The sequence below is a fragment of the Podarcis liolepis genome (assembly GCF_965112155.1).
Source record: "Podarcis liolepis genome assembly, chromosome: 9".
Taxonomy (NCBI): domain Eukaryota; kingdom Metazoa; phylum Chordata; class Lepidosauria; order Squamata; family Lacertidae; genus Podarcis; species Podarcis liolepis.
In genome coordinates, this window is record NC_139564.1 from 5,576,015 (window position 1) to 5,601,625 (window position 25,611).

General features: G+C 46.8%; 1 protein-coding gene across 5 annotated transcripts in view; it reads left to right on the plus strand.

The window, feature by feature from the left end:
* SLC4A11 (solute carrier family 4 member 11) overlaps positions 1-25,611 on the plus strand; it is a 252,074-nt gene that overhangs the window by 154,959 nt on the left and 71,504 nt on the right. For 4 of the 5 annotated variants that reach the window (XM_083458672.1, XM_083458675.1, XM_083458674.1 and 1 more), the window contains exons 4-6: positions 9,008-9,054; positions 11,746-11,977; positions 15,144-15,225. In XM_083458672.1, the coding sequence (XP_083314798.1) occupies positions 9,008-9,054; positions 11,746-11,977; positions 15,144-15,225 (361 nt within the window). The remainder of the gene's footprint in view (positions 1-9,007; positions 9,055-11,745; positions 11,978-15,143; positions 15,226-25,611) is intronic. The other variant, XM_083458673.1, reaches the window with a different exon arrangement.

Genomic DNA, 25,611 nt, shown 5'->3' on the forward strand with positions numbered 1-25,611 from the left:
TTCAGAAGGGCCAGGATAAACCCCGAATGAGCAAGGGGAAAGTCAAAATGGTCTGGCCTCTGTAGAGTTTGCAGAAGAGGCTGCTGTGTATATGGGGAGGTCAGCAATGTCTACGCAACACAATGACCATGTACATACACAATGGACAATCTTTATAGAATTGCTTGGGACACGGGTGGCGCTGTGGGTTAAACCACAGAGCCTAGGACTTGCCGATCAGAAGCTCGGCGGTTCAAATCGCCGCAACGGGGTGCGCTCCTGTTGTTCGGTCCCTGCTCCTGCCAACCTAGCAGTTCAAATGCACGTCAAAGTGCAAGTAGATAAATAGGTACCACTCCGGCGGGAAGGTAGACGGCGTTTCCATGCACTGCTCTGGTTCGCCAGAAGCAGCTTAGTCATACTGGCCACATTACCCAGAAGCTGTACGCCGGCTCCCTCGGCCAATAAAGCGAGATGAGCGCCGCAACCCCAGAGTCGGCCATGACTGGACCTAATGGTCAGGGGTCCCTTTACCTTTATCTATAGAATTCCTTCAAACCATAACAAGTACAAAACGATATCTTTAGACTCAAAGTCTCTGAAAATCTTTAAATGAAGCGAGGTACCAGACTTTGTACGATGAAAGACGAGCTGTGAAGCTTTCTGTATTCAGCAAATATGATGTCCAACACTGAACGGTGATTCCAGATGTTGACTACTGTTTCGTAGAATTCTTTGTCAGCGTGGTGGGAGCATATAGAATTGCTTCGTAAACTGAAAATAATTTTTTTGCAGACGATGGCCTGCGTGCACATATCACTTTACAAAAATTATGAACCATAATACAAACAGTAATGAGAAAGAGTACATACCCCATCTTATTTCGAATGAATATATGTAAATGAAAATATTAAATGCTGTGTATGTGGGGAGGCCAGGCGCTGCCCAGGTCTAGAGATTCCTTCCAGTGCTCAAATAAGGCAAGCTCTGGTCTCAGGGTGCCCATGTGTCCTACTTTGCAGAAGACAGTCCTCTATTTGAATGGCTGCCAGGGTATCTGAAGAAGTGTGCATGCACACGAAAGCTCATACCAACAACTAACTTAGTTGGTCTCTAAGGTGCTACTGGAAATAATTTTTATTACTATTATTTAGTTTCGGCTGCCAGGGGTCAGTCTTCTGCCAGAAGCCATCCCCTCCTGCAATAGCTGCCCAGGGCAAGTCTGGCTTTAAGGGGCCATGGTGGAAGTTGCTTGTCTATTGCAAGCACCTCGACACCAGACCTAGCAGGGATGCGAGCAACCTGGGTACCATATTCCTTTTCTATGGTGAGATAGGTTGCATCTCTTTTTAAATTGGAATCTCAGTGGTACCTTGGTTCTCAAATGCCTTGGTAGGCAAACAACTTGGAAGTAAATGTTCTGGTTTGTGAACTTTTTTCGGAAGCTGGACGTGCTCTGTTTTGAGAGTGTCAGGGAACTGCCATCGGAAGGAAGGGAGGTGGAAGGGCTCACACAGGTTGGGAGAGACTCAGCAGCTGAAGAGGGAACCAGCAGGGGGAGAGGAGGTGAGCTGAGGGGAAGTGAGCAGGAGGGATGGCTCAGAGACACTTCCAGCGAGAACAGTGGGGAGGTTTCAGGACCTCCTGTAGGGACACCCACTCCTCGCCGGAAACTGTCACGCAGAGAGTCCAGAAGACGTGTTTCCGTTAAGGAGCTTTTATGTTGGAAGAGATTCCGAAAGCAGCCACTGTCGGAATCTGCCAGCGACTGACGGAGCCATGTTTAAGGGGCTCCGTCACAGACAGAGGTTTGCAAACTTGACCAAACTCTGAGGGACTTGGATTTTACGCACAAGCAGCTCATCATCCCATCACAGAGAGTTACGCTTCCGATTTGAGTGCCATGCTTTCATTTTGAGTGCAACACTTCCATGTGGAGTGTTACGCTGAGGTCTGTTTTTGCTGGCTGTTTTGCATTTTTGAGCATCAGCTGCTGGAAACCACAGGATCTGGGAGTGCTCTTGCGCTCTTGCGCTTGCAAGTTTCCCACAGGCATCTGATCCTGATCCGGCAGGCCCTCCTTGCGTTCTCTTGTGTCGCCTGGCAGGTCCACCTCAAACGGTCTCAGTTTAATTGCCCCAGAGCCTCGTATACACTTCAGAATGCAGGTTCTCGGTGCACGTTGGAGAACTGGATTTTTTCCCTTCCCTGTCTGACGGAATGAGCAAGTTATTGTGGGGTGCGATGAAACCTGCGGCTTCCAGGGGGTTGGAAATCTCAGCCCCGCCTGCTCTGCCGCAGGGTGAGAAGTGAAATAGCCGCAGCTCAGGGGATGCAACAGGTTCTTTTGACGAGAAAGCGAAAGGGGCTGCTATTTTTTAGAACTGGCAGTGGCAACACAGCCGTCTCTTCGCCACGCATGCGAAGGAAAGAGCTCAGCCAGGCTCAGCGAGGGACCCAAAAGGGCGATGGAAGCCTTATTGGATGTTTCACACCTCCTTCAACATGACATGGGCTTCCAGACACCTGCTTATAAGCTTTCCGGGGTTGGCAGAGGTTGCAATTTCTTAGGATCCCTTTTGTTTCTCTCCCTTGTTGCCGACATCTGCAGCACCACCCCAGGTCTCAGTTGCATCCCTGAAATTAAAAAATATATATATACCAAGGAATAATAGCGAGGTGGTCTTAAAAGCTCAGAAAAGACAAAAGAGAAAAACTCAACACAGGCCGGTTTTTGTTTTTCTTCAGATTTAGGTGCGAGCTATTTTCCTATTTTTAAGTATGATTCCAATTAGGTGTTTGTGTTTTCTTTCTGCAAATAGGAACGGATGACTAATTCTGACCTAGGAGAGAGAGATCCTGGGTAGAAATCTCAGAACAGCTCGCTCGGCTCTAGTAATGAGAGCTGCTTTTGAAGTATTAAAACAGGCGAAGGAAAAAAGTTACGTCAGTTGTATAATGTCAGCAGAGCTAAGCAGCTCTTTACTGCATCTCAACTGTTTTTGAGTATATCTTCCATCCCTTAAATCACCTGGTGCCATCCAGGTATTTTGGACCAGAGCTCTCTCCCACCATCCTGGCTATCGGCTGTGTATGTTGACTGATGGGAATTGGAGTCCAGAAGAGGGCACCATGTTGGGGAAGCTGGCTTTAGCAATCTTCAGAACAGCCCTGTAAGGCGAGGCAGGCTGCATTAGGAATATGTGTGTGTGCAGTTTAGGTTCCCCAGGACACTCGGTGTTTCGCCTTGGTGGAGAAGAAGGTGTTTGTGAATCAGAGGCTGTGATAAGAGGACAGCTCAAACAGCCTTGGTCTATTCTCATTCATGATGACCTATGCAGTTGTCCTCAGTGTGATGATCGTCCCCAGCTCTGGCATTGAAACCTCCCAGCTAGGAAGAGGTCTTCGCAATCTGGGACCCTCCTGGCAGCCCGGAGCAGTTCCTCGTAGAACTGGTTCTTGGTTTGTACATCAAAGCATATAGTGGGTGCATAGATGTTCAGGATGTTGACCGGACCGGAACTGGTTGTGAGGCAGAGGGAACTGTTCTGAGCCCTTGGTTGGTGGTTCTTTTGCAGGCAGAAGGGAGCTACTCACTGCGAAGCTGTGCTTCCACAGTTGGAGACATCAATGTTCCTGAATACCAGTTGCTATAAGCCACAGGAGGGGAGAGGCCTCTTTGTGCACATATTCTGCTTTTGGGGTTCCCTGATGAGGCATCTGGTTCGCCACTGTGAGAACAGAACGCTGGACTAGATGGGCCATTGGCCGGATGATGATGATGATGATGATGACGATAATAATAATAATAGTACTACAGTAGATGCTTGGGTTGCGAATGTGATCCGTGCAGGATGAACATTCGCAACCCGCAGCGTTTGCAACCTGTGTCTGTGCACGCGCGGGTTGCGATTCAGCGCTTCTGCACATGCACGGCTGCCGAAACCCGGAAGTAACCCGTTCCGGTACTTCTGGGTTTCGGTGGTCCGTAACCTGAAAAAACGCAACCTGAAGCGTCTGTAACATGAGGTATGACTGTAATATTCATTCATTCATTCCCCGCCCAGCTGGCTGGGTTTCCCAAGCCGCTCTGGGTGGCTCCCAATAGAATACTAAAAACACAACAAAACATCAGACATTAAAAACTTCCCTAAACAGGGCTGCCTTCAGATGTCTTCTAAAAGTCAGGTAGTTAGGTAGATGTCTTCTAAAAGTCAGGTAGTCAGGTAGATCTCCTTGACATCTGATGGGAGGGCATTCCACAGGGCAGGTGCCACTACCGAGAAGGCCCTCTGCCTGGTTCCCTGTAACCTCACTTCTCACAGGGAGGGAACTGCCAGAAGGCCCTCAGAGCTGGACCTCAGTGTCTGGGCTGAACGATGGGGGTGGAGATGCTCCTTCAGGTATACTGGGCCAAGGCTGTTTAGGGCTTTCAAGGTCAGCACCAACACTTTGAATTGTGCTCGGAAACGTACTGGGAGCCAATGTAGGTCTTTCAAGACCGGTGTTATATGGTCTTGGCGGCCACAGCAGGACTCTTCTTCCATTCTTATGGCATAGGCAAGAAGACTGACCACCTGCCTCTGCATAAGGCATCTTTCCAATGTTCCCCATTCATATCTCCCTAATTTTAAATCTGGTTCTCCTGATTTGCCCATTGATGAATTAAAGAAGCAAGTTGGTCTTTTTAACCCCCTGAAACCTGGGCCGCAAAGGCACTTCTACCCCCCCAAATCCTTCATAAATTTCATGCCCAAGTCAGCATATAATTACACTAATGGCATGGGCATTCTGCCACTCAGGTTTTGGGAAAGCAGATTTTGATTCGTCAGCAAAGCCATGCTAGATTCCTCTTGCATTGCTTCTAATTATTTGCATATTTTTATTGGATTCCTCCACATCAGTTTCTGTTTTTTTAAAAGACAATAGGAGGGGGGGGGGAATGTATGTTCTTCTCTGAAGGAAGACAAGACAAGACTGTGGTTAGCAGTTCTGCTCCTGTCAGCATATTCGCTTCAATATTTCTTCGGCAAGTGGCAGGCATTTTTGCTGCAGGGCTGATGAATAGCCGCTTGCAATCCCTAGGAATTTAATGCACGTCACGAAAGGCTGGTGGGGTTTTTTAAGAAACTGTATTTATGAAACAATAAGAAGTGCATGAGGTCAGGAGCATCTGTATTGGGCCAGAATGGCTGGCATGCGATCGTTCTGAAAACGGGGCCAAAACTTATATTACCGCTTCACATGGGAAAGCTGTGAAGGCCAGTCTGTCTTCATAGATCATAGAAATGTAGAGTTGGAATGGGGCCCCACGGGGTCATCCAGTCCAGCCCCCTGCAATCTGCTATATTAGTAGTTCTAATATCTTAAAACCATGTTCTGTTGTGAAGTGGGGGCAGGCAGACTATCCCAGGGAAGATGGAAACACAACTCTTTAATTTATTTGTGGGGGGGGGGGACCAAAAAGAAGATGGTGTTACCTGCCCTGGGACAAGAAGCTGAACCCCAAAATCTCCAGCAATCCAGCTATTCCCCCCACCACCAAGCAAAGATCTGGGATTCAGTAGGGAAGAACCTATCTCTCTCCCCCCCCCCAATCTTGTGGGATTTTTATCGCCAACCTCATTCCTAGGCCCCAACGCCACACCCAGATGTGCAGCCATCGTCGTCTCCCCAACCCTGAAGGCGGGACCCCGAGACCGGCCCCCACCCAACTTGTTGCATGCTGCCGCAATTCCCTCGAAGAAGAGAGACAAAAAAGAAAATAAAAGAAAAAAGAGTTTCTGGACTGCAACTGGGCTTGACAATGAAGTATCGCCATCTGCGAACACAGAATTTAAGGAAAGGCTTTTGTGTTTGTGTACGCACCAACTCCATTGCCCCCAAACGAACCATTATATATGATTCGGCAGCACAATTTCGCTTCGCTCTTCGTTCATTCTTGTCCTCTCCCTCTTCTGCAATGCTTCCTCAGAGTTTCTGCATCTTGAAGAGCCTATAGTGCAAAAGATAAAATAAAATAAAAAATAGCCAGGTATGGGTGGGGATTAAAAGCCTGCAACAGGTGCTAGAAGGAGCTGAAGGATTTCAGCAGCGAGTGAGAGGCATGTCCTGACTGGAAACAAATCATTGTGTCTGCCCCAAAACCTTTGCAGGTGCAGTATTATTACTATTATTTTATTTTTATTATTTATTGAATTTATATACCGCCCTATACCCAGAGGTCTCAGGGCGGTTCACAGAAAAGATCACAACATATAAAATCAAAGCAAATACAATAACCCAATAACACACACAGGCCCCAAAAAGAGCCACATTTTAAAAGGGTATAGGATGTCAATCATGTCAACCAAAGACCTGGTTAAAAGCAGCGTCACATCTAACTGCCTTGTAAGCACCGTGAGCACGAATCATCATCAGTGCAATAAAAGGGACATATCCTTGGACCTCTCAAAGACATTTTCGTTTTATAAGAAGCATGGAATCATGGAATTGTAGAAGAGTTGGAAGGGAGCTGGGCACGTTTAGCCTGGAGAAGAGGAGGTTAAGGGGTGATATGATAGCCATGTTCAAATATATAAAAGGATGTCACATAGAGGAGGGAGAAAGGCTGTTTTCTGCTGCTCCAGAGAAGCGGACACGGAGCAATGGATCCAAACTACAAGAAAGAAGATTCCACCTAAACATTAGGAAGACCTTCCTGACAGTAAGAGCTGTTCGACAGTGGAATTTGCTGCCAAGGAGTGTGGTGGAGTCTCCTCTTTTGGAGGTCTTTAAGCAGAGGCTTGACAACCATATGTCAGGAGTGCTCTGATGGTGTTTCCTGCTTGGCAGGGGGTTGGACTCGATGGCCCTTGTGGTCTCTTCCAACTCTTAATGATTCTATGATTCTATGGATCCTGACGGTCAGCAACTTAGGAAGTCCCGTCGGTGCCTGGGGATGCATGTGAGCTCTATGTCATGGAGGCGAGGCAGGGCCGGATTTAGGTTTGATGCGGCCCCAAGCTACTGAAGGTAATGGGGCCCTTTATCATATGTCCACCTGTCCTTTGTCGACAACAAATTGCCGCTGTTTTTTGTGTTGAATATATGCTATATGGTCATTTATGGACCTAATAGGTATCCAGAACTATTTGTGCATGCAGAATGTAGGCACCCTGTATATAGAAATGAGCAAACCAGTGATATTTTAGGGAGCAGGCTAGCAGGCGGGCCTATGACTTACATCATAGGAGCCTGCACAACACAAAACACTGTTGCTGCATGTAGGTTTTATTTCATTTCTTTTTTATCTTCTATTTCGGAAATGTACATCTAGGTTTTTTTCCTTTAATTTTTTGGGGGGCCCCCAAGAGAGTGGAGCCCGGAGTGGTTGTGTCTCAGACATGTGCCGGCCCTGTGCTGCTTTTTCGGGCAGCGCTGGGCCTGCAGGGAGTCCAAGACGTCGTATCCCTCCTGGGCGCCCTCCAGCCGGGAAAGATATAATATATATAATATAATTTATTATTTATACCCCGCCCATCTGGCTGGGCTTCCCCAGCCAATCTGATCGGCTTCCAACAAAATATTAAAATACAGTAATGCATTAAAAGCTTACCTAAACAGGGCTGCCTTCAGATGTCTTCTAAAAGTCTGGTAGTTGTTTATTTCCTTGACATCTGATGAGAGGGCGTTCCACAGGGCAGGTGCCACTACCAAGAAGGCCCTGTGCCTTGTTCCCTGTAACCTCACTTCTCGCAGTGAGGGAACTGCCAGAAGGCCCTTGGCGCTGGACCTCAGTGTCCGGGGTGAACGATGGAGGTGGAGACGCTCCTTCAATTATACTGGGCTGAGGCCATTTAGGGCTTTCAAGGTCAGCACCAACACTTTGAATTGTGCTCGGAAATGTACTGGGAGCCAATGTAGGTCTTTCAGGACCAGTGTTATGTGGTCTTGGTGGCTGCCCCCAGTCACCAGCCTAGCTGCCGCATTCTGGATTAGTTGTAGTTTCCGGGTCACCTTCAAAGGTAGCCCCACATAGAGCGCATTGCAGCAATCCAAGCGGGAGATAACCAGAGCATGCACCACTCTGGTGAGACAGTCCGCAGGCAGGGAGGGTCTCAGCCCACATACCAGATGGAGCTAGTAGACAGCCGCCCTGGTGGCTCAGACGCCCTGCAGGTCCAGTGCCGCCCGGGGCGAGCCATCCCTCCTGCACACCCATAACTCCCCCACGACTGAGGGTTCTGCAATTCAGGAATCTAAACAAAAGTATCTATGACGCTTGGCCATCCAACCTCTGTTGAAAAACCTCCAAGGAAGGAAAGTCCACCACGTTTCATAGGAGACAGTTCCACTGTCAAACTGCTCTTACTGCCAGAAAGTTCTTCCTGATGTTCAGTCAGAATCTCCTTTCTTGTAATGTGAAGCCATGGGGTCAAGTCCTGCCCTCCAGAGCAGGAGAAAACAAGCTTGCTCCCTCTTCCATGAGATATTTGAAGATGGTTTTCATATCTCCTCTCAGTCTCCTCTTTTCCAGCCTAAACATCCCTAGCTCCTTCAACCGTTCCTCATAAGGCTTGGTTTTCAGACCCTTGATCATCTTGGTTGCCCTCCTCTGCACACCTTCCAGCTTGTCAATATTCTTCTTTAATTGGGGTCCCCCAGAACTGGAAACAGGACTCCAGGTGTGCTCTGACCTAGTGGTGGTGGAGGTCCTGATCAGCTCTCCACCAAGCTGTTATTAACCATGGAATGCAAGGTTTCAGATTCCTGGTTGGAGTAAACCAGATTTGGGGGCACAGCGCATCGGGGAAGGGTTAGAGCCCCTCGCCCCATGGCTCAACCCAAACCAAAGCTGTGCTTCCACAGAAAGAAAATTTCACCAAGAGCTCTCAAACGCCATAATGTGTTGTCTGGCCCAGTAGCTGGCCTTTCTGAGATGAAGTGGGATGAACATTTAAATACGAAAACATGGGTCACAAAGCTGGGATTTCCCCCCTAGGTGTGTTGCGAACCTAAAATTGCAACTTTTCCTCTTCTTTTCCAGCAGAAAGCGAAGGCGCTGGGTGCGTTTTATTACACACATCAAGAAAAGTAGGTACAATTGTCTTTATTTATTATTGTTGTCTTTTAAGAATAACTTGCCTTTAACACACTCTCAGCTTCATAAACCCATCTGTATGGTGAATGGAATTGTATACCAACAATATCTATGGAGCAGTGGTCATAAAGTTATTTGGTTCTATGTTTTCAAGAGAATCCATCAAGAGTGCACATTTAGAGACTTTCAGAGATTTATAAGATTTCTGTTTATTTGGTTTCTCATATTGTTCAATGTTCCATATAGACTATATAAAGAGTTTATATTGATATTGCATTGTTGTACTTGGTCATGGTGATGCCTTGGATATTACTGATAATTGTTTGCAACACAGGGGTTTAATTGTCTGGTTACTTATTCCGGAAGAGAAGGCATGTTTCTCCTTACGTTGGCCTGAGTCTGATACTGGCAAATCACAGAGAATATTTGTGCAGAAGGCTCTCAGTTCCGGCTTGGAAAGGCTCCATCTCCCATCAGCCACAGCCAGCATGCCCAGTGAGCAGGAATGATGGGAGTTGTAGTCTCAGAGCATCCTGAAGACCACAGGTTTCCCCATCCCTTTATGCAGGCAACATTGAGGTAGAGGAGCCCAGTGGTCTGTTCCAGAACAAAGCATCTTCCGCTTTAAGTGCAATCACACCTCCTGACATATGAATTATAGCTCGGTTGCCCTCTCCACAGGCCCCTCGTGCCCCATCCTGGCTGGCTGATGCCAGTATTTATTTACGACTTGGTATAGCTATAGTAACATTTGCCCCCTGCCAACGAACGGTGTGGCGATGACTACATAATTACCGTAAAGGAAAGTTAGATTTCCTGTTTCACAAGCACCGGTGCCAACTCCGCAGCCTGGCAAATTAAAGCAGCCTTCCTAAAGCTTTAATCTTTTCTGCCGACATTCTTCCACTGCAGCCCACTCCCTCGAAGGGGGCGATGCCTTTGATGTATATTCCTGCCTGTTAACCTATCCCAGGCTCTTCCTTCCGCACTCGGCGGCTGTGGCAGTTTATGCGCAAGGAACGCATGAAATCCCATAAGGCGCTTATCTGCTTGCTGGGTGGAGAGGAAGGCATCTCTGAAACTCAGAAGGTCTTGCTCTTTGTGCCCAAGGGGGGAGCTGGCCGGGCAAACTGTTGGCAGCGCTGACGGGGATTCCTGCTCCATCCTAGATGGTGGGCATTCAGAATGAAAGGCAAAGACCAGGTGTTTTTCAGGGTCTGCCTTCTTTGTCGTCTTGTACCTCTTCTGGGGAGGGACACAGGTGGCGCTGTGGGTTAAACCACTGAGCCTAGGACTTGCCGATCAGAAGGTCGGCGGTTCAAATCCCCGTAACGGGGTGAGCTCCCGTTGCTCGGTCCCTGCTCCTGCCAACCTAGTAGTTCGAAAGCACGAAGTGCAAGTAGATAAATAGGCACTGCTCCGACGGGAAGGTAAATGGGGTTTCCGTGTGCTGCTCTGGTTCGCCAGAAGTGGCTTAGTCATGCTGGCTACATGACTCAGAAGCTGTACACCGGCTCCCTCGGCCAGTAAAGCGAGATGAGCACCGCAACCCCAGAGTCAGCCACGACTGGACCTAATGGTCAGGGGTGCGTTTACCTTTACCTTTACCTTTACCTCTGCTGGGAGATTGAACTTTGTCCGCTCACATTAAGCAGTTGGGGAACTGAGGCCAAAGGAGGGTGACTTGCGCAGAACCTCCTAAGTCTCCTTTAAAATAAAAATATAAATCAACTTCTTCCTATCTGGGTTGAGCTGCTCAAGACCTCAGCCTGGCTTGAGCATATTCCTTAAATGAAAGTAGCATGCACCTGACTGTTTCAAAGTGATTTTTGCATAACTCGTTGGCGAGGAGCAAGGACATACAACTTAAAAAATTGTGTTTTTAAAAAATATTCTCTTCTCTCTTTCCCAGCTGCTTTTGTCATGGTCTGGGAAAGGCTGCTAGGGCTTTAGGGTAGGGCAAAGCAGGTGGGAAAAGCCATTGCCTGATAAACAGCAGAAAGTCTCTCTTACCTTGGATAATGTAATAGAAAAGATTCCGAAATTTGGGGAAGTGGCAGGATTTAAACTAAATAGGAACAAAACTAAACTACTAGTCAAAAACTTGAAGGAAGAAGAAAAAAAGGATTTAGAGCAAAATATTGAGATAGAAGTCCATAAAAAGGTTAAGTATTTAGGCAATATGGTTAACATCACAAAATATAAACTTACCGTATTTTTTGCACCATAATACTCACTTTTTTCCTCCTAGAAAGTAAGGGGAAATGTCTGTGCGTGTTATGGAGCAAATGCCTGTGGGTGGCGGGGGGGATCTGCTGCAGTTGTGAGCAGAGGATCCATGGTTCCCCTTCCTTCCCTCCTCTGTGGTTACAAAGCATGGATCCTCAGGATTTTTGCATTGGGCTACCCCAAACTCACCGTCAGATCACATGTCTGTGGCCACAGCATGAACCACAAAAATCATACATCCGCTGTTTCGTTTAGAATATTTTTTTTCTTGTTTTCCTCCTCTAAAAACTACGTGCGTGTTATGGTCTGGTGCGTGTTATAGAGCGAAAAATACGGTATATAAAGATAATTATGAAAAAAATTGGTTTGAGGTAAAAAGAAATTTAGAAATATGGAGCAGAATGAATCTCTCATTGCTAGGGAAACGTTTCTAAGGCATCGCCTTTCCGTTGCAGTACCTAAAGTTAAAGAATTTTGAGGAAGAAGTCCGAGCTCACCGCGACCTCGACGGGTTCCTCGCCAGAGCCAGCATCATCCTGGACGAGACGGCAACTTCTCTGGACGACGTCCTGCGGGAGATGCTGAAACACTTTGCGGAGGACTCTGACAACGCGGAGCCCAGCTGCAACTTTGACAAAATCATGAGCACTTTATTCACCGATTCGGGAGCCCCCAGAGAAGGGAATGGTGAGAGACCTCTTAGTTCTTCCTATTTGCCTGAGCTGAAAGAGGTCGAGGGTCAGTCCAAAGCCCTGGAGACGCTTCCAGTCAGTGTCGACAACACAGAGTTACGTGGCGAGTTCCCGCCCTCCCCCCAGTGGAAATAATCACACAATTATTAAGGTTAATGGCCTAAATAAGGACACAACTTTATTGGTTACAGGTGATGAACGGTATTGGCTTAGGCATTGGTCCTAACCGACTATATCCGACTTCAGCCTGTCCGCTTGAAGTCTGGGAAGGGTTAACCACCAGTAGGGGGAGTCCTGCTGATGCACATCAACTAGGAACTCCCCCGGGGTCACCGATAGGGGGTGTGCCTTAGGCCCTCACCTCCCTAGGCTTCGGACAGGGCCACGCCCCCCGGAATCCTTTATCGGACTACCCTTCAATATGTGGGGCAGATGATGCCGCTACCTCCCCTCTTCCATCTACAAAACAATACCAATGCCTAACCATCAATACCCAGAAAGTTGTGACGATTTGCTACGAGGTAGGCGAAAACCAAGTGGCTGGTGCCAGTTTGCCAAGTGGAAAAATTCCTACCAGGACCCTCAACGGCGACCAGCCAAGGTCCATAGCAAGGTCAAGGAACGAAAACCTTATAGGGCGGGAGGGTGGGAAAACAGAACAGCTGATGAGCAGAAAAGAGGGAGATCCCCAGCCAGTGCTGCCTTAAATAGGGGAGGCCACGCCCCCTGAGCCAGCTGATTGGCTGGCCAGGGGGTGACAAGGCCAGGAATCCCCCCAATCGTGGGGGGGGGTGGCCGTGAAGCCCGCCACCCCACCTCCTCCGTAGGGTGGAAGTGGCTTTAGATGATCCCAATAGTCTGATGTTTTAAGGCGAGGTTTTCCTGCGCTGCTGGCATTTTTATTTATTTGTGAAACTTCCACCCCCTTCCTCTTCATCACCAAGTTCTCTTGAGACAGGTTACATAATAAATGGACATGCACAACTGACTTGACCAGCGTGACGTTAAAACCCCGCAAAGCAGCGTAAAACACTTAACCTGCTCTTTTAATAATACAGCAAGGGTGGAGTCCAAATCAAGACTTCCAGTTTTGCAAAAGAGCTTTGCCTTTTCTCTGCTTGCCTGGCAGTCCAGATACTCCCTTCTCCCAAGGCTCCTCTAATTCTAGAGGAAGAGGAAGGGTTTTAGGGGATGCCAGCCATGTTTGGGAGGGTGGGAGGAGCATTCCCCAGCCAGGATGCCACCACTAAGAAGTCCCCGTCTTGGGTCAGAGCTTCCTGTGAGCATCTGATTGGCTGCCCGGGAAATGGAGTGCTAGACTAGAAGGGTCTTTTGCCTTTTTCCAGTAGGGTGCAATTCTTATATTCCCACAGTTCCATTAGCAGCCCCAAATGGACCCCACCCCCACCCTGAGGGGAAACCCTTGGCAGTGTGTATGTCCTGGGCTGCCCGGATGTTCCCTCTCTTGGCCTCGCTGATGTGGCCCAAAGGAAAGCATAGCAATATGTTTGGCCCCAGCTTGGCCGCAGGAGTTGCTAGGAGGAGAGTCCACTCTGGATTTGTGTCCAAAGAACTTATTGTAGTTCCTAATGTAAGTTAACTTACAGGTACTGATAAACTGCTGGGATTTTTGCATGCCGAAAGACTAGTAGAACAATTCCATGCAATCTGATGGAACTAAATAATAATAATAATAATAATAATAATAATAATAATAATAAATTTATTTATACCCTGCCCATCTGGCTGGGTTTCCCCAGCCACTCTGGCTGGCTTCCAGCAAAATATTAAAATACAATAGTCCTTCAGATATTGAATGCTTCCCCAAACAGGGCTGCCTTCAGATGTCTTCTAAAAGTCGGATAGTTGTTTATTTCCTTGACATCTGATGAGAGGACGTTCCATAGGCGGGTGCCACTACTGAAAAGGCCCTCTGCCTGGTGCCCTGTAACTTTGATTCTCACAGGGAGGGAACCGCCAGAAGGCCCTCAGCGCTGGACCTCAGTGTCCGGGCTGGATGATGGGGGTGGAGACGCTCCTTCAGGTATACTGGACCGAGGCCGTTTAGGGCTTTCAAGGTCAGCACCAACTTTGAATTGTGCTCAGGAACATACTGGGAGCCAATGTAGGTCTTTCAAGACCGGTGTTATGTGGTCTTGGTGGCCACTCCCACTTTCCAGTCATTATACGTTTCAACCAATGACCTGCACGACTCCTTACCTGCAAAGAAACAAAGTTCACCTGAATTATGTGTTATTTTAATATACCTATGTAGAATTGTACCTACCATTATTGTACAGTGGTACCTCGGGTTAGAGACGCTTCAGGTTACAGACGCTTCAGGTTACAGACTCCGCTAACCCAGAAATAGTACCTCGGGTTAAGAACTTTGCTTCAGGATGAGAACAGAAATCACATGGCAGCAGCGGGAGGCCCCATTAGCTAAAGTGGTGCTTCAGGTTAAGAACAGTTTCAGATTAAGAATGGACCTCTGGAACGAATTAAGTTCTTGACCCAAGGTACCACTGTATAAGCATCTGATGAGTTTCTGTGGTTTTGTGTCGCTGTTGTCGTTGTTTTAAAGCTATCGCGTATATGAAAAGAATTGAAATTATCGCATGTGTATGATAATATACATAATATAATGCAGATGGAACCTCTCTGATATGTAGCGGGATGGTATATACGCACTCATTTGTCACTGAATTAGCCTCTAGCATTTTTCCCTTGCTTTTGTCTCCCATAACACCGCTTGTGTATTTTGGTTCAAGCCATACTTGGCCAGAACGTTTCGTTTCCCAATTAAGCAGGAAGTTGCAAAATGGAACGAGCAGGGAGAATAACCCGATCCTACCCTCTCGGAAAACCTACCAAGCCACATTAGCCATTGTTCCTCTTTTCTTTTCAGCTCGAGAGAGGCTGAAACTTCACACTTCAAAGCTGCAATGGGTTTTTCAAGGATGGTCTTTCACTGACATTTTCCTTTTTTTAATGCTTCTTATCTCTTTATACCAAGGCCATTGAGCGGCTGAGAGCGACCCGGCCTGTTAAAAAGCTCAGATAATAGTTTGTGGCTGAATGAAGATGTAATTCCATATATGATAGTCCTTGAATATAATTCGAAATGTATTTAATTTCCTCTTCCTCCCCCTTTTCTGCAGTTCACCTCTTGTCAGATACAATTCAGGGCGTCACAGCGACAGTCACTGGGGTACAGTATCAACAGTCCTGGCTTTGTATCATGTAAGTACAGTATGTTTCTGTTGAAACTTGCCAGAGCATCTCTGTCCAAACTGTGTGGTGGGCACTATTTTTTTTGCTTTTATCGCAAGGCTCCATCTCCTTTTTCTCCTTTCTGCGCACAAGTTTCCTGAGGGAAAGCGCTATAGCTCAGTCCTAAATTATCTGCTTTTGCACACAGAAGCCCCCCGAAGTTGAATCCTCGGCTCCTCTAGGTAGGAATGTCTCTAGCCTCAAACCCTGGAGAGCTGCTGCCAGCCAGTGTATACAGTAATGAGCTAAATGGGCCAGTTGTCTTGACTTGGTGTACAATAGCTTCCTGTGTCTAGGGGGTTGGGGTTAGTTTACAACAGGCCACCGCCTACAGATCAATTGAAATCCAGTGTTTTTGCAAGCAGAATTCTGGTGAAAAGGACTACTCCACTAGGAAATCTTGTCCTAGAATCATGGAAATTGGAAGGGACCCTGAGGGTCATCTAGTCCAACCCCCTGCAATGCAATAATTTCAGCTGAAGCAGCCATGACAGATGACCATCCAACCTCTGCTTAAAAACCTCCAAGAACGGAGAGGCCACAACCTTCCATCCTACAGTCAAATTAGCTCTTACTGTCAGAAAATTCTTCCTGATGGTTAGCAGGACTCTCCTTTCTTGTAACTTGAAGCCATTGGATCGAGTCTTGCCCTCCACGGCAGGAGAAAATGAGTTTACTTTCAACCCATCCTTCCCCACAGAATCTCACGAACATCTCTTTGCTTTATAATACTAATACTAATAATTTATTGTTTCTACCCCGCCCATCTGGCTGGGTTTCCCCAGCCGCTCTGGGCGGCTTTCAAGGGAACATTAAGAACAGAATAAAACTTCAAACATTAAAAACTTCCCTAAACAGGGCTGCCTTCAGATGTCTTCTAAAAGTCGGATAGTTGTTTATTCCCTTGACATCTGGTGGGAGGGCGTTCCACAGGGCGGGTGCCACCACCGAGAAGGCCCTCTGCCTGGTTCCCTGTAACCTCACTTCTCACAGTGAGGGAACCGCCAGAAGGCCCTCAGAGCTGGACCTCAGTGTCTGGGTTGGATGATGGGAGTGGAGACGCTCCTTCAGGTATACTGGGCCGTTCTTTATCTCCCATAAATTAACACACACACCCCAACTGCTGGGATAAACCCTCTATAGAAATTGAGCCAGTGGGGGCCGGTTTGTTTGGAAAAATGGGGCATTGCCCCACCAATCTGCCCTTCTCACAACCAATCCAGGGGGTCACACTTCCTATCAGGTTCCTGCTCCTTAAGCCACAGAACCTTAAACAGCGGAGTTTGAAGAAACCATGAGGGTCATCTGGTCCAATCCTTTGCAATGCAGGAATCTTTTTGCCCAACCTGGGATTCGAACCCACAACCCTGAAATTGAGTGTCTCGTGCTCTACCACTGGAGCTATTTAGTTGGCTATTCCTGTCTTCCAAGCTACCAGTTCCAAAAGGCGCTGCTGGCTTTCCTCTCCCTCTTACACCTGGGGAGGTTATGCCACCCCACCATATAAATATAAAAGAAAGTAAACTTGGACAAAAGCCTGGAACATTTCTGCCTGATAAGCTGCGTTGGAAAAGGGCCATAACTTGGCAGAAGAGCACCTGCATTTGATATCCCAACATCTCCAGACAAGGCTGGGAAAATAATCCTTTCCGAAACCCTGGAGAGCTATTGCTCATCTGCATAGAACAGCAACCCTCAAACTTCGCAGTTAGTGCAAACCTTTTAAAAATTGCTGGGGGTCTTGGCAGACCACTTGGCAAACTTTTCTTTTCTTTTATCAAAAACAGTGCCGTTCGATGGAAATTGTGGGCCCTCGGCCAACCGGTTAAGAAAGGCCCATTTTTTTCCCTTTAAAAAGGGAGTTATTTTGGGGGAAGAATTAGCAGGCTGCACCCACTCTGTTGCGGACGTCACTGGCCTTGCCAGCTTGCTTCGTAAATCTGGCACTAATTTTATCAGCTTTGGTTGTGATGATCAGGGGTTGTGTCCATGGCCAAGTGAGTCAACCGTCTTGACTTTTTCCGCAACTGAGTGGTGCTCACAAGCAGCCCTTTGAAAACCTCTGCTCTGAATGATTCTGTACTAGGTGGACCAATGTCCGGCCTTTGTAGAAGGGAGCATCTTGTGTTTGCAAGGCCATCTGATTGGGAGAATTACCTTGCAAACTGGGTACGAGGTTCCTTTAACCAGGGTAAAGGTAAAGGGACCCCTGACCATTAGGTCCAGGCGTGGCCGACTCTGGGGTTGCGGCGCTCATCTCGCTTTATTGGCCGAGGGAGCTGGCGTACAGCTTCCGAGTCATGTGGCCAGCATGACTAAGCCACTTCTGGTGAACCAGAGCAGTGCACAGAAATGCCGTTTACCTTCCCGCCGGAGTGGTACCTATTTATCTACTTGCACTTTGACGTGCTTTCAAACTGCTAGGTTGGCAGGAGCAGGGACCGAGCAACAAGAGCTCACCCCGTTGTGGGGATTCGAACCGCCGACCTTCTGATCGGCAAGCCCTAGGCTCTGTGGTTTAGACCACAGCGCCAACCACGTCCCTTTTAACCAAGGTAGCCTTAATGCAAAAAAAGCAAAAAATAAATATAGTCTCTTTGTGATGGTTAAGCAAAAAACCAACACAAAACCAGAACCCACACAGGAACACAATTCTTCACAATTTTCCATTCACTGATTTTCGGCAGCTAAAAGTTGTTCACGTTTTGGTGATTGGGAAAGGAAACGAGGCACATTTAACTGTGAATGTATAGTTTGTGTGTGTTTGTGTGATGTTGTGACTTTTGTACCAACGGTCCTTGGTGAAAGTTGAATGCTGGAGGAATTAATTATTCCCCGATCACCTTTTAAATTTGCTTTGTGCATCCTTTCTTTGAGGTTGAAATGAGACAGGCTTTGTAAATATATGTCTTTTTAAAGCACGTTCGAGTTAATAAAAACTCTGACCTTTCAAGCTCTCAGAGACATAGGGGTTTTTTTCCCCTTGGAGAAAAAGAAAAGTCATTTAAAAAAAAAATTTGGCTGGTGCTTGGCTGGTTGATCCCCCTGAATGCTCTATTGTGAGGACAAAGAGTGTGTCTAGGTCAATTAGTTTCTAATAGAATCTGAGCTCGCTTGCCTTTTCCAGGAAAGATGGGCCGGGCTGAGATTCTCAGGGCTTGGAGTCGGAGGAGAGCAGCAGAATGGATGTTCTTATGTGATAGAATTATTATTAAGTGAATGTACAGTCTACCCTTTATTGCAAGAGATCCCAGGGCAAGGGACAGCACTCACATTACATGAAACAAACTATTATAAACTATAAACTTTAGAATGAAGAATCAGAGCTGTTTATAAACTACAGAGCGGGCTACTCTCTGCCAATCAACAAATGCACTCAAACGCTGCAAACACCTTATGCCCATATAACTCAGTACTGTACAGACCAGAATTTCCCAACCTGTTGCTTTGTACAGTGGTACCTCAGTTGTCGAACGTAATCCGTTCCGGAAGACCGGAAGACTTCTGAAACGTTTGACAACCGAGGCGCAAAGGGCCGTTGGCAAAGTCAATGGAGGAAAAAGAAAAAAACTGAGGTACCACTGTAGATGTTTTGGACTACAACTCCCATGAGCCCCGGTGTGCTGACAGGGGATTATAGGAGTTGTAGTCCAACAACAGCTGGGGACCCAAGTTTTAGAAACACTGCTCTTGATGTTGGGCACAGTGGCCTTGAATCATAGAATCAGGAGTCCCCTCACAGGAATCGAACCTGCAACCTTGTCATTATCAGCAGCATGCTCTAAGCAGCTGAGTTATCAAGCTGGCTTTAATTACTGCAACACACCCTATGTAGTAGTAGTAGTAGTAGTAGTAGTAGTAGTAGTAATAATAATAATAATAATAATAATAATAATAATAATAATAATAATATATTATTTATACCCCGCCCATCTGGCTGGGTTTCCCTAGCCACTCTGGGCTGCTTCCAACCAAATATTAAAAACAATACAGCATCAAACTTAAAAAACTTCCCTAAACAGGGCCGCCTTCAGTTGTCTTTTAAAAGTAAAATAGATCTGCTGGGAGGGCGTTCCACAGGACAGGTGCCACCACCGAGAAGGCCCTCTGCCTGGTTCCCTGTAACCTCACTTCTTGCAATGAGGGAACCGCCAGAAGGCCCTCAACACTGGACCTCAGTGTCCGGGCTGAACGATGGGGGTGGAGACTCTCCTTCAGGTATACAGGACCGAGACCGTTTAGGGCTTTCAAGGTCAGCACCAACATTTTGAATTGTGCTCAGAAACATCTGTAGGGATATATGTAGCTGCTGCAGAACAAAATATCTGAATTGTTGACTGTCTTATCCCATTGACATGATAGAATTTCTCTACTGAAGGTATTGTAGTAGAGTTTTGTCAGTGTGGTTTAAGATGGTCACAAAGCAGAAAAATGAAATGGGTTTTTAGACAGAGAGATATTTTATTAGTTGTCGTCTAGCTTCCTCTGCAGATTTGTGTCTCAAGACCGTTATAAGATTCAGCTTCATTAGTTTCTCATTATGAGCTTTGCAAAATCTGGCATTTTCTTTGGCACTGAACATTATCCGTGGTATGTGTACAATGCACTATTGAATAAGAGAAAGAAGAATGTTTTTAAGGTGCATTAACAATATGAAGGGGGGGGGGAGAGAGAAGAGAGACCAGGACGTGTGCTATCGGTAAACACTCTGACGTGATGTGTGAAATCTCTGCTTTGAGGATAGAGAACCTTATTGCCCGCCCACCAAGGTCTCCCTTTGGGCAAACTCATGATGAGACCCTTCCCGTGTGTTAATAGAGGTTGTCTTCAATCAGGCACTATGAATCACAGGTGAGCAGGTACATTTTGCCCGAAAAACAGCAACCCCAAACACCCACACACCTCTCCTAAAATGTTCCAGCCAGTGCGGCTGTTTACCCACAATTCTTATCTCTCAGACATCTAATTGTGTTTTTGTCAAGTCTTTGGAAGGGAAGATTCCCACGCTAGGAATAAGCTTTAAAAAATTTCAGTTCTGAAAGCCTTGGCTGAGTAGAAAAACATGAACACTTGACGACGACGTTACAACCATGTTATATGGCAGGCCTAGAGAACCTCAGGTCCTGAGGCCAGATCTGGCCCCCCAGATCTATTTGTCTGGCCCTCAGGACCCTCTCCAGACTTCACCCCGTTCCCAGCAGCAACCCCTACTTGCTCAGTTTTGCGGCCTCCTTGAGTATTTTTTTTCTTTAGCTGAAATGTGTTCTCCAGTTCTGAAAATGCATCTCACTTCCCTGGATGGAGGTTTGAGTGGGTTGCGTAGCAACTAGCCTGCTGCACAAAGGGGAGACCTGCATTCGTTTTTCGGCCCACTTCTGCATCTGCCCACCACTTGAACACAGCCCCCCCAGAAGAAGGCCGAAAAGCCCCCCCCCCATCCCTTCTACAAGGCAACCGTCCTCATATAAAGTCCTCTCTCCCGGGAGGCGTTTGATGGTGAGATTCACAACGCACCTCTTTGCGTTCCTGCTCTCTTGCCATATTTTGATGTGGGAGAATTTCTTAGGGAGCAAAGGTTCTGGTTAATTAAATGCATGTGGCAAGCTGCTGTCGATTCCGATGTTCCCTTCTTCGGAAGGCAGGCAGCCGCCCGCGAGGAGTGAGTAACAGAGCATCTGAGTCATGCATCCTTCCGTGGCAGCCTTCGTCAACCTAGTGCCCTCTAGACATTTTGGGCCACAACTCCCAAAATGTTGGTTGTCCAACACATCTGGAGGGGGCACTTGGTTGAGGAAGGCCTCAAGAAATTGGTTTATATCCAAATTTTTCTGCTAGTATGTTGGTTAGTTTTCTACACACACACAGAGAGAGAGAGAGAGCTTTTGTATGCCTTATTTTAATCAGAGTAACCGCATGTATTTTTGCTGGACAGCGGTGGATACGTTAATTGCAGTGATGACTCTTAAGAAACTATTTCCCCCATATCCTTCCCCCACTGTCCGCGTTTTAGAAAAGCTTTAAATAGCAGCGTGTGTTTTGTTTTGTTTTGGACAATGTGTTATTGTGCCTTTACGTATGTGTGTATTTATATATATTAGAAACACTTTATAAATGCAGGGTACAAGCAGCAAAGATGTTAAGGCACTTGTGGTTTGTCAGATGAAACAAAAACTCGCTTCTATTTTTAAGACCTTGTGGCCGGAAATGTCTCGAATGTGTTGTGTCCCAACCGTGGGCATGAACGTAAACGCATCGTCCCTCGTTGCTCTTCTGTGGGCGACACTTCGGATCTGCTCTGTTTGTTGACAGCAGAGATGATAACAAAACACGTTTTCAAAGGGCAGCTTGAGACAGAAAGAGGCCAACACAGTGCCTCGTGAGAGGGTGGTATTAATTGATTAGAACCTGCAAATGAGCAGAGGATGTCTTCTCTTGTGGCGTGAAAAATCAAAGCCACCCAAAAGGGAATCCATTAAAGTCTGATCCTTGCACCAGCAGCAGCTGAAGCACATACACACACACACAAAATAAACTTTGCCCCAAAGCTTTTCTTCCTAAGCCCATCTGTCAAATGCTGCAGCTGGCACAGATTTCTTCAGAGAACAGTCTGGATAGTATCTGCAAAAACTGTCTTGCCAATATGGATGACTTCAACTTAGCTCTCTCTCTCTCTCTGGCATTGCTCTCCACTTGAAATGTACAGTCGATTTTCTTTCAGAATATTCCCCTGAAATATGGCATTAAGATGCACTATGTGGGAAATTGTCCAAGAAATCACGGTTTATTTTTTTCTCTGTGAAGTGGCACTTCCTGTGTATATTGAGCATTCATCCTTATTTGTTTGCTTCGGAGATTGGAAGACTTCTTCGCAGGCAGGTTGGATGGAATTGTGTTATCACACACTTTCCTTGTGGGCCTACCTTTGAAGGTGACCCAGAAACTACAACTAATCCAGAATGCGGCAGCTAGACTGGTGACCACATCACACCGGTCTTGAAACCACATCACACCGGTCTTGAAAGACCTACATTAGCTCCCAGTACGTTTCCAAGCACAATTCAAAGTGTTGGTGCTGACCTTTAAAGCCCTAAAGGGCCTCAGCCCAGTATACCTGAAGGAGCGTCTCCACCCCCATCGTTCTGCCCGGACACGGCGGTTCCCTCCCTGCGAGATGTGAGGTTACAGGGAACCAAGCCAGGGGCCTTCTTGGTAGTGGCACCTGCCCTGTGGAACGCCCTCCCACCAGATGTCAAAGAGAACAACAACTACCTGACATTTAGAAGACATCTGAAGGCAGCCCTGTTCAGGGAAGTTTTTAATGTGTGATATTTTAATGTATTTTTTAATCTTTGTTGGAAGCCGCCCAGAGTGGCTGGGGAGACCCAGCCAGATGGGCGGGGTACAAATAAATTATTATTATTATTATTATTATTATTATTATTATTATTATTATTGCAAAAAGTCCAACAATTTGGGGAAGTGGGTTACAGCAACCACACTCAATCCGCCAGAGCCTGTCTTCCCATATTCAAATATATTTAATATGTGTTTCTCTTGATTACGGCCCCACTTGCATTCTACATTGAAAGCGGTATTGTGCCACTTTAAAGAGTCATGGCTTTCCCCAACGAATCCTGGGTTGTGTAATTCGTTAAGAGTGCTGGGAGTTGTTAGGAGATACTTGTTTCTCCCTCTCCCCGCAAGCTGCAATTCCTGGTGTTCCCTGGGAAGAGAGGACTGTTAAGCCAGTCTGAGCATAACTGCATCCACAGAGGAATTTTCCCACCCACCTTCAGGTGTCACAATTTGATGGGTGTGATATTTTCTGCCTCCATGCATGGAGGAATTTCCATCTCCGGTGCTCAGAGACTTATTGAGCTTAGAAGGCGGCAGTTGTCATCTTGACAGCTCCTGGGAGCTTGTCTGCAGAGCTCACTGGGCCTCCGCACAGACCTGCTTGCTCAGAGTGTTCGGGGGCTATTGAGTATGCGCATGCAAAGAGGCGAAAGTCAGCTCTGTGTCCTTCAATCTATCGAGACCTTGCTGGTTTTGTAGAGCTCAACATGAGCTTCCTTTTGGCTATAACTTACAGAATCCTAGAATTGTAGGGTTGGAGGAGCCACCCAAAGGTCAACTAGTCAATGCAGAAATCACAGCTAAAGCATCCTTGACAGATGGCCATCCAACCTCCATTTGCAAACCTCTCAGTGAAGGTCCACCACTTCTGAGGTCGTTCGTTCCTCCGTCAAACAGCTCCTCCCATCAGAAAGTTAGTTGGAATCTCCAAATCCATTGGTTGAGGTCCTCCCATCTGGAGCAGCAGAAAATAAGATTGCTCCATCTTCACATAGGACAGCCCTCCAGGTATTTGAAGATGGCAATCATATCATCTTTCACTCTTCTCCTGGCTAAACATTCCCAGGTCCCTCAGCTATTTGTCCCCTTGAACTTTTGATTTGCCTCCAGTATTTGTACCAAATCACAATTCTGAGCAAGAGGGTTATAAGCTTTATAAGCAACAACCAGTGTGGCTGTAACTCGGTGTTTCTCAAACTTGGGTCCCCAGCTATCATTGGACTACAACTCCCATCATCCCTGACCACTGGTCCCGCTAGCTATGGATGATGGGAGTTGTAGTCCAACAAACAGGAGGAGGCCCAAGTTTGAGAAACACTGTTGTAACTCCTTGGTGAGTGGTCTGCTGGATTCTTCTGGCTTTTGTGTGTGTTTGTTTAGGATTGCACTGTTCATGATTCCTCACAAGTGCTTGCTGGGGCTGATGGGACTTGTAGTCTAAAGCACCTGGATGGGACCAGGTTGGGGGTGGCTGGAGAGCCTCCCTCCTGCAATATTCACATTTGCAAAGCTGAGGTTCTGAGAACCTTAGCACCCCACCTAGAGCTTGTGGCTGAGTAACCACTCCGTTGATTTCTTGCTTTCTGCAGCAGACAGACAACGGTGAATGCTTGTTTGTGCAATCGCGGCCCACACTTTGCCCTGTAATAGGCGACAGTCCGGAATGCGCTTGTCTGCTTTATTATCATTATTATTATTATTCAGAAAACCCTGCCAACTGGTGAGATGAACAGAGCTGCCTCCTTCTGTCACAGTTATTAGGCATTTGAAGGGCAGCGAAATCTTCCTCTTAATTCAATAAAGCCACATAGCTGCTGAGCGGGGAGGCAAAAATAGCCTTCGACTGAAACGCGGGCAATGATGCCGTACATTGGATTATTCCTCTGATCTGCAAATGAAGCTGTCCTCGTGGGAATCCGGAATGATCAGCGACACACAAACAAACAACAGGTTTCCCCTTTACGGAACAAGTCTCGGAGTCGTCCGAGCCAGCAGCCTCAGCAGGTTTGCAGAGCAGAAAGATCTGAAGCTGGCAAGTGGCCACTCAGTTCCCTTAATGCGAACAATTCGTCTTCATATGACACATTTTCCCACCCCCGAGCCCTGGGATGTGCTGAGGAGCAGTGAATTATTTCTGCGAGTGATTTAAAAGTAATTTTCTCCCTGGACTTGAGGCCACTTTTCTTTTGGTCTTCTGGGGCTTGAATTACTGTGGCGAATCCAGGTCATTATCATGCAGTATTTTAAAAAGGAAAATTCATTTTACATCTAAGGCGCCTAAAGTGCCACAATTAATTAGAAGTTGTGCCCTGGAATTACGCAGCCAAGTGTTATTGATTTTCTTTTAGTATTTTACCCCCACCCTTAAAGGTTTTTTTTAAGCAGTAACTTATTTTCTGATTTTATCTTTTATTTTTATGTTGCGAGCCGCCCTGAGATGTACGGATGGAGGGCAGTATACAAATCTAATGGCGCAGCAGCAACAACAACAAATATCGTATTTTTTGCACCATAACACTCACTTTTTTCCTCCTAGAAAGTAAGGGGAAATGTCTGTGCGTGTTATGGAGGAAATGCCTACGGGTGGCATGCCTACAGATTTTCCTCCTCTAAAAACTACGTGCGTGTTATGGTCAGGTGCGTGTTATAGAGCGAAAAATACGGTAATTTGCTGAGGTTGCTGAATATCTTCCTTTTTTCTTCTTGTCTCTCTCCTGCCCTGCCAAACTAAGCATGCAGAACTTTCTGTTTTTGGACTACAAATCCCAGCATCCCTGACCATTAGTCACGCTGACTCTGACATATGGCAGTCCACTTTCACTCTGCTGCCTTTTGGGCACTTCCAGGCCAAATGTTGCTGAACCCTGTGCAGTTTGCTCAGCGTATTGATCCTCACTCTCTGCGAGCCTAGGAACCGTCTTGGCCTCCGGAGCAGGACTGCATAAGAAGAGTTCTGCTGAAGCCGAGCAAGAGTCCCTTTAGTCCAGCGGTTCTCAACCT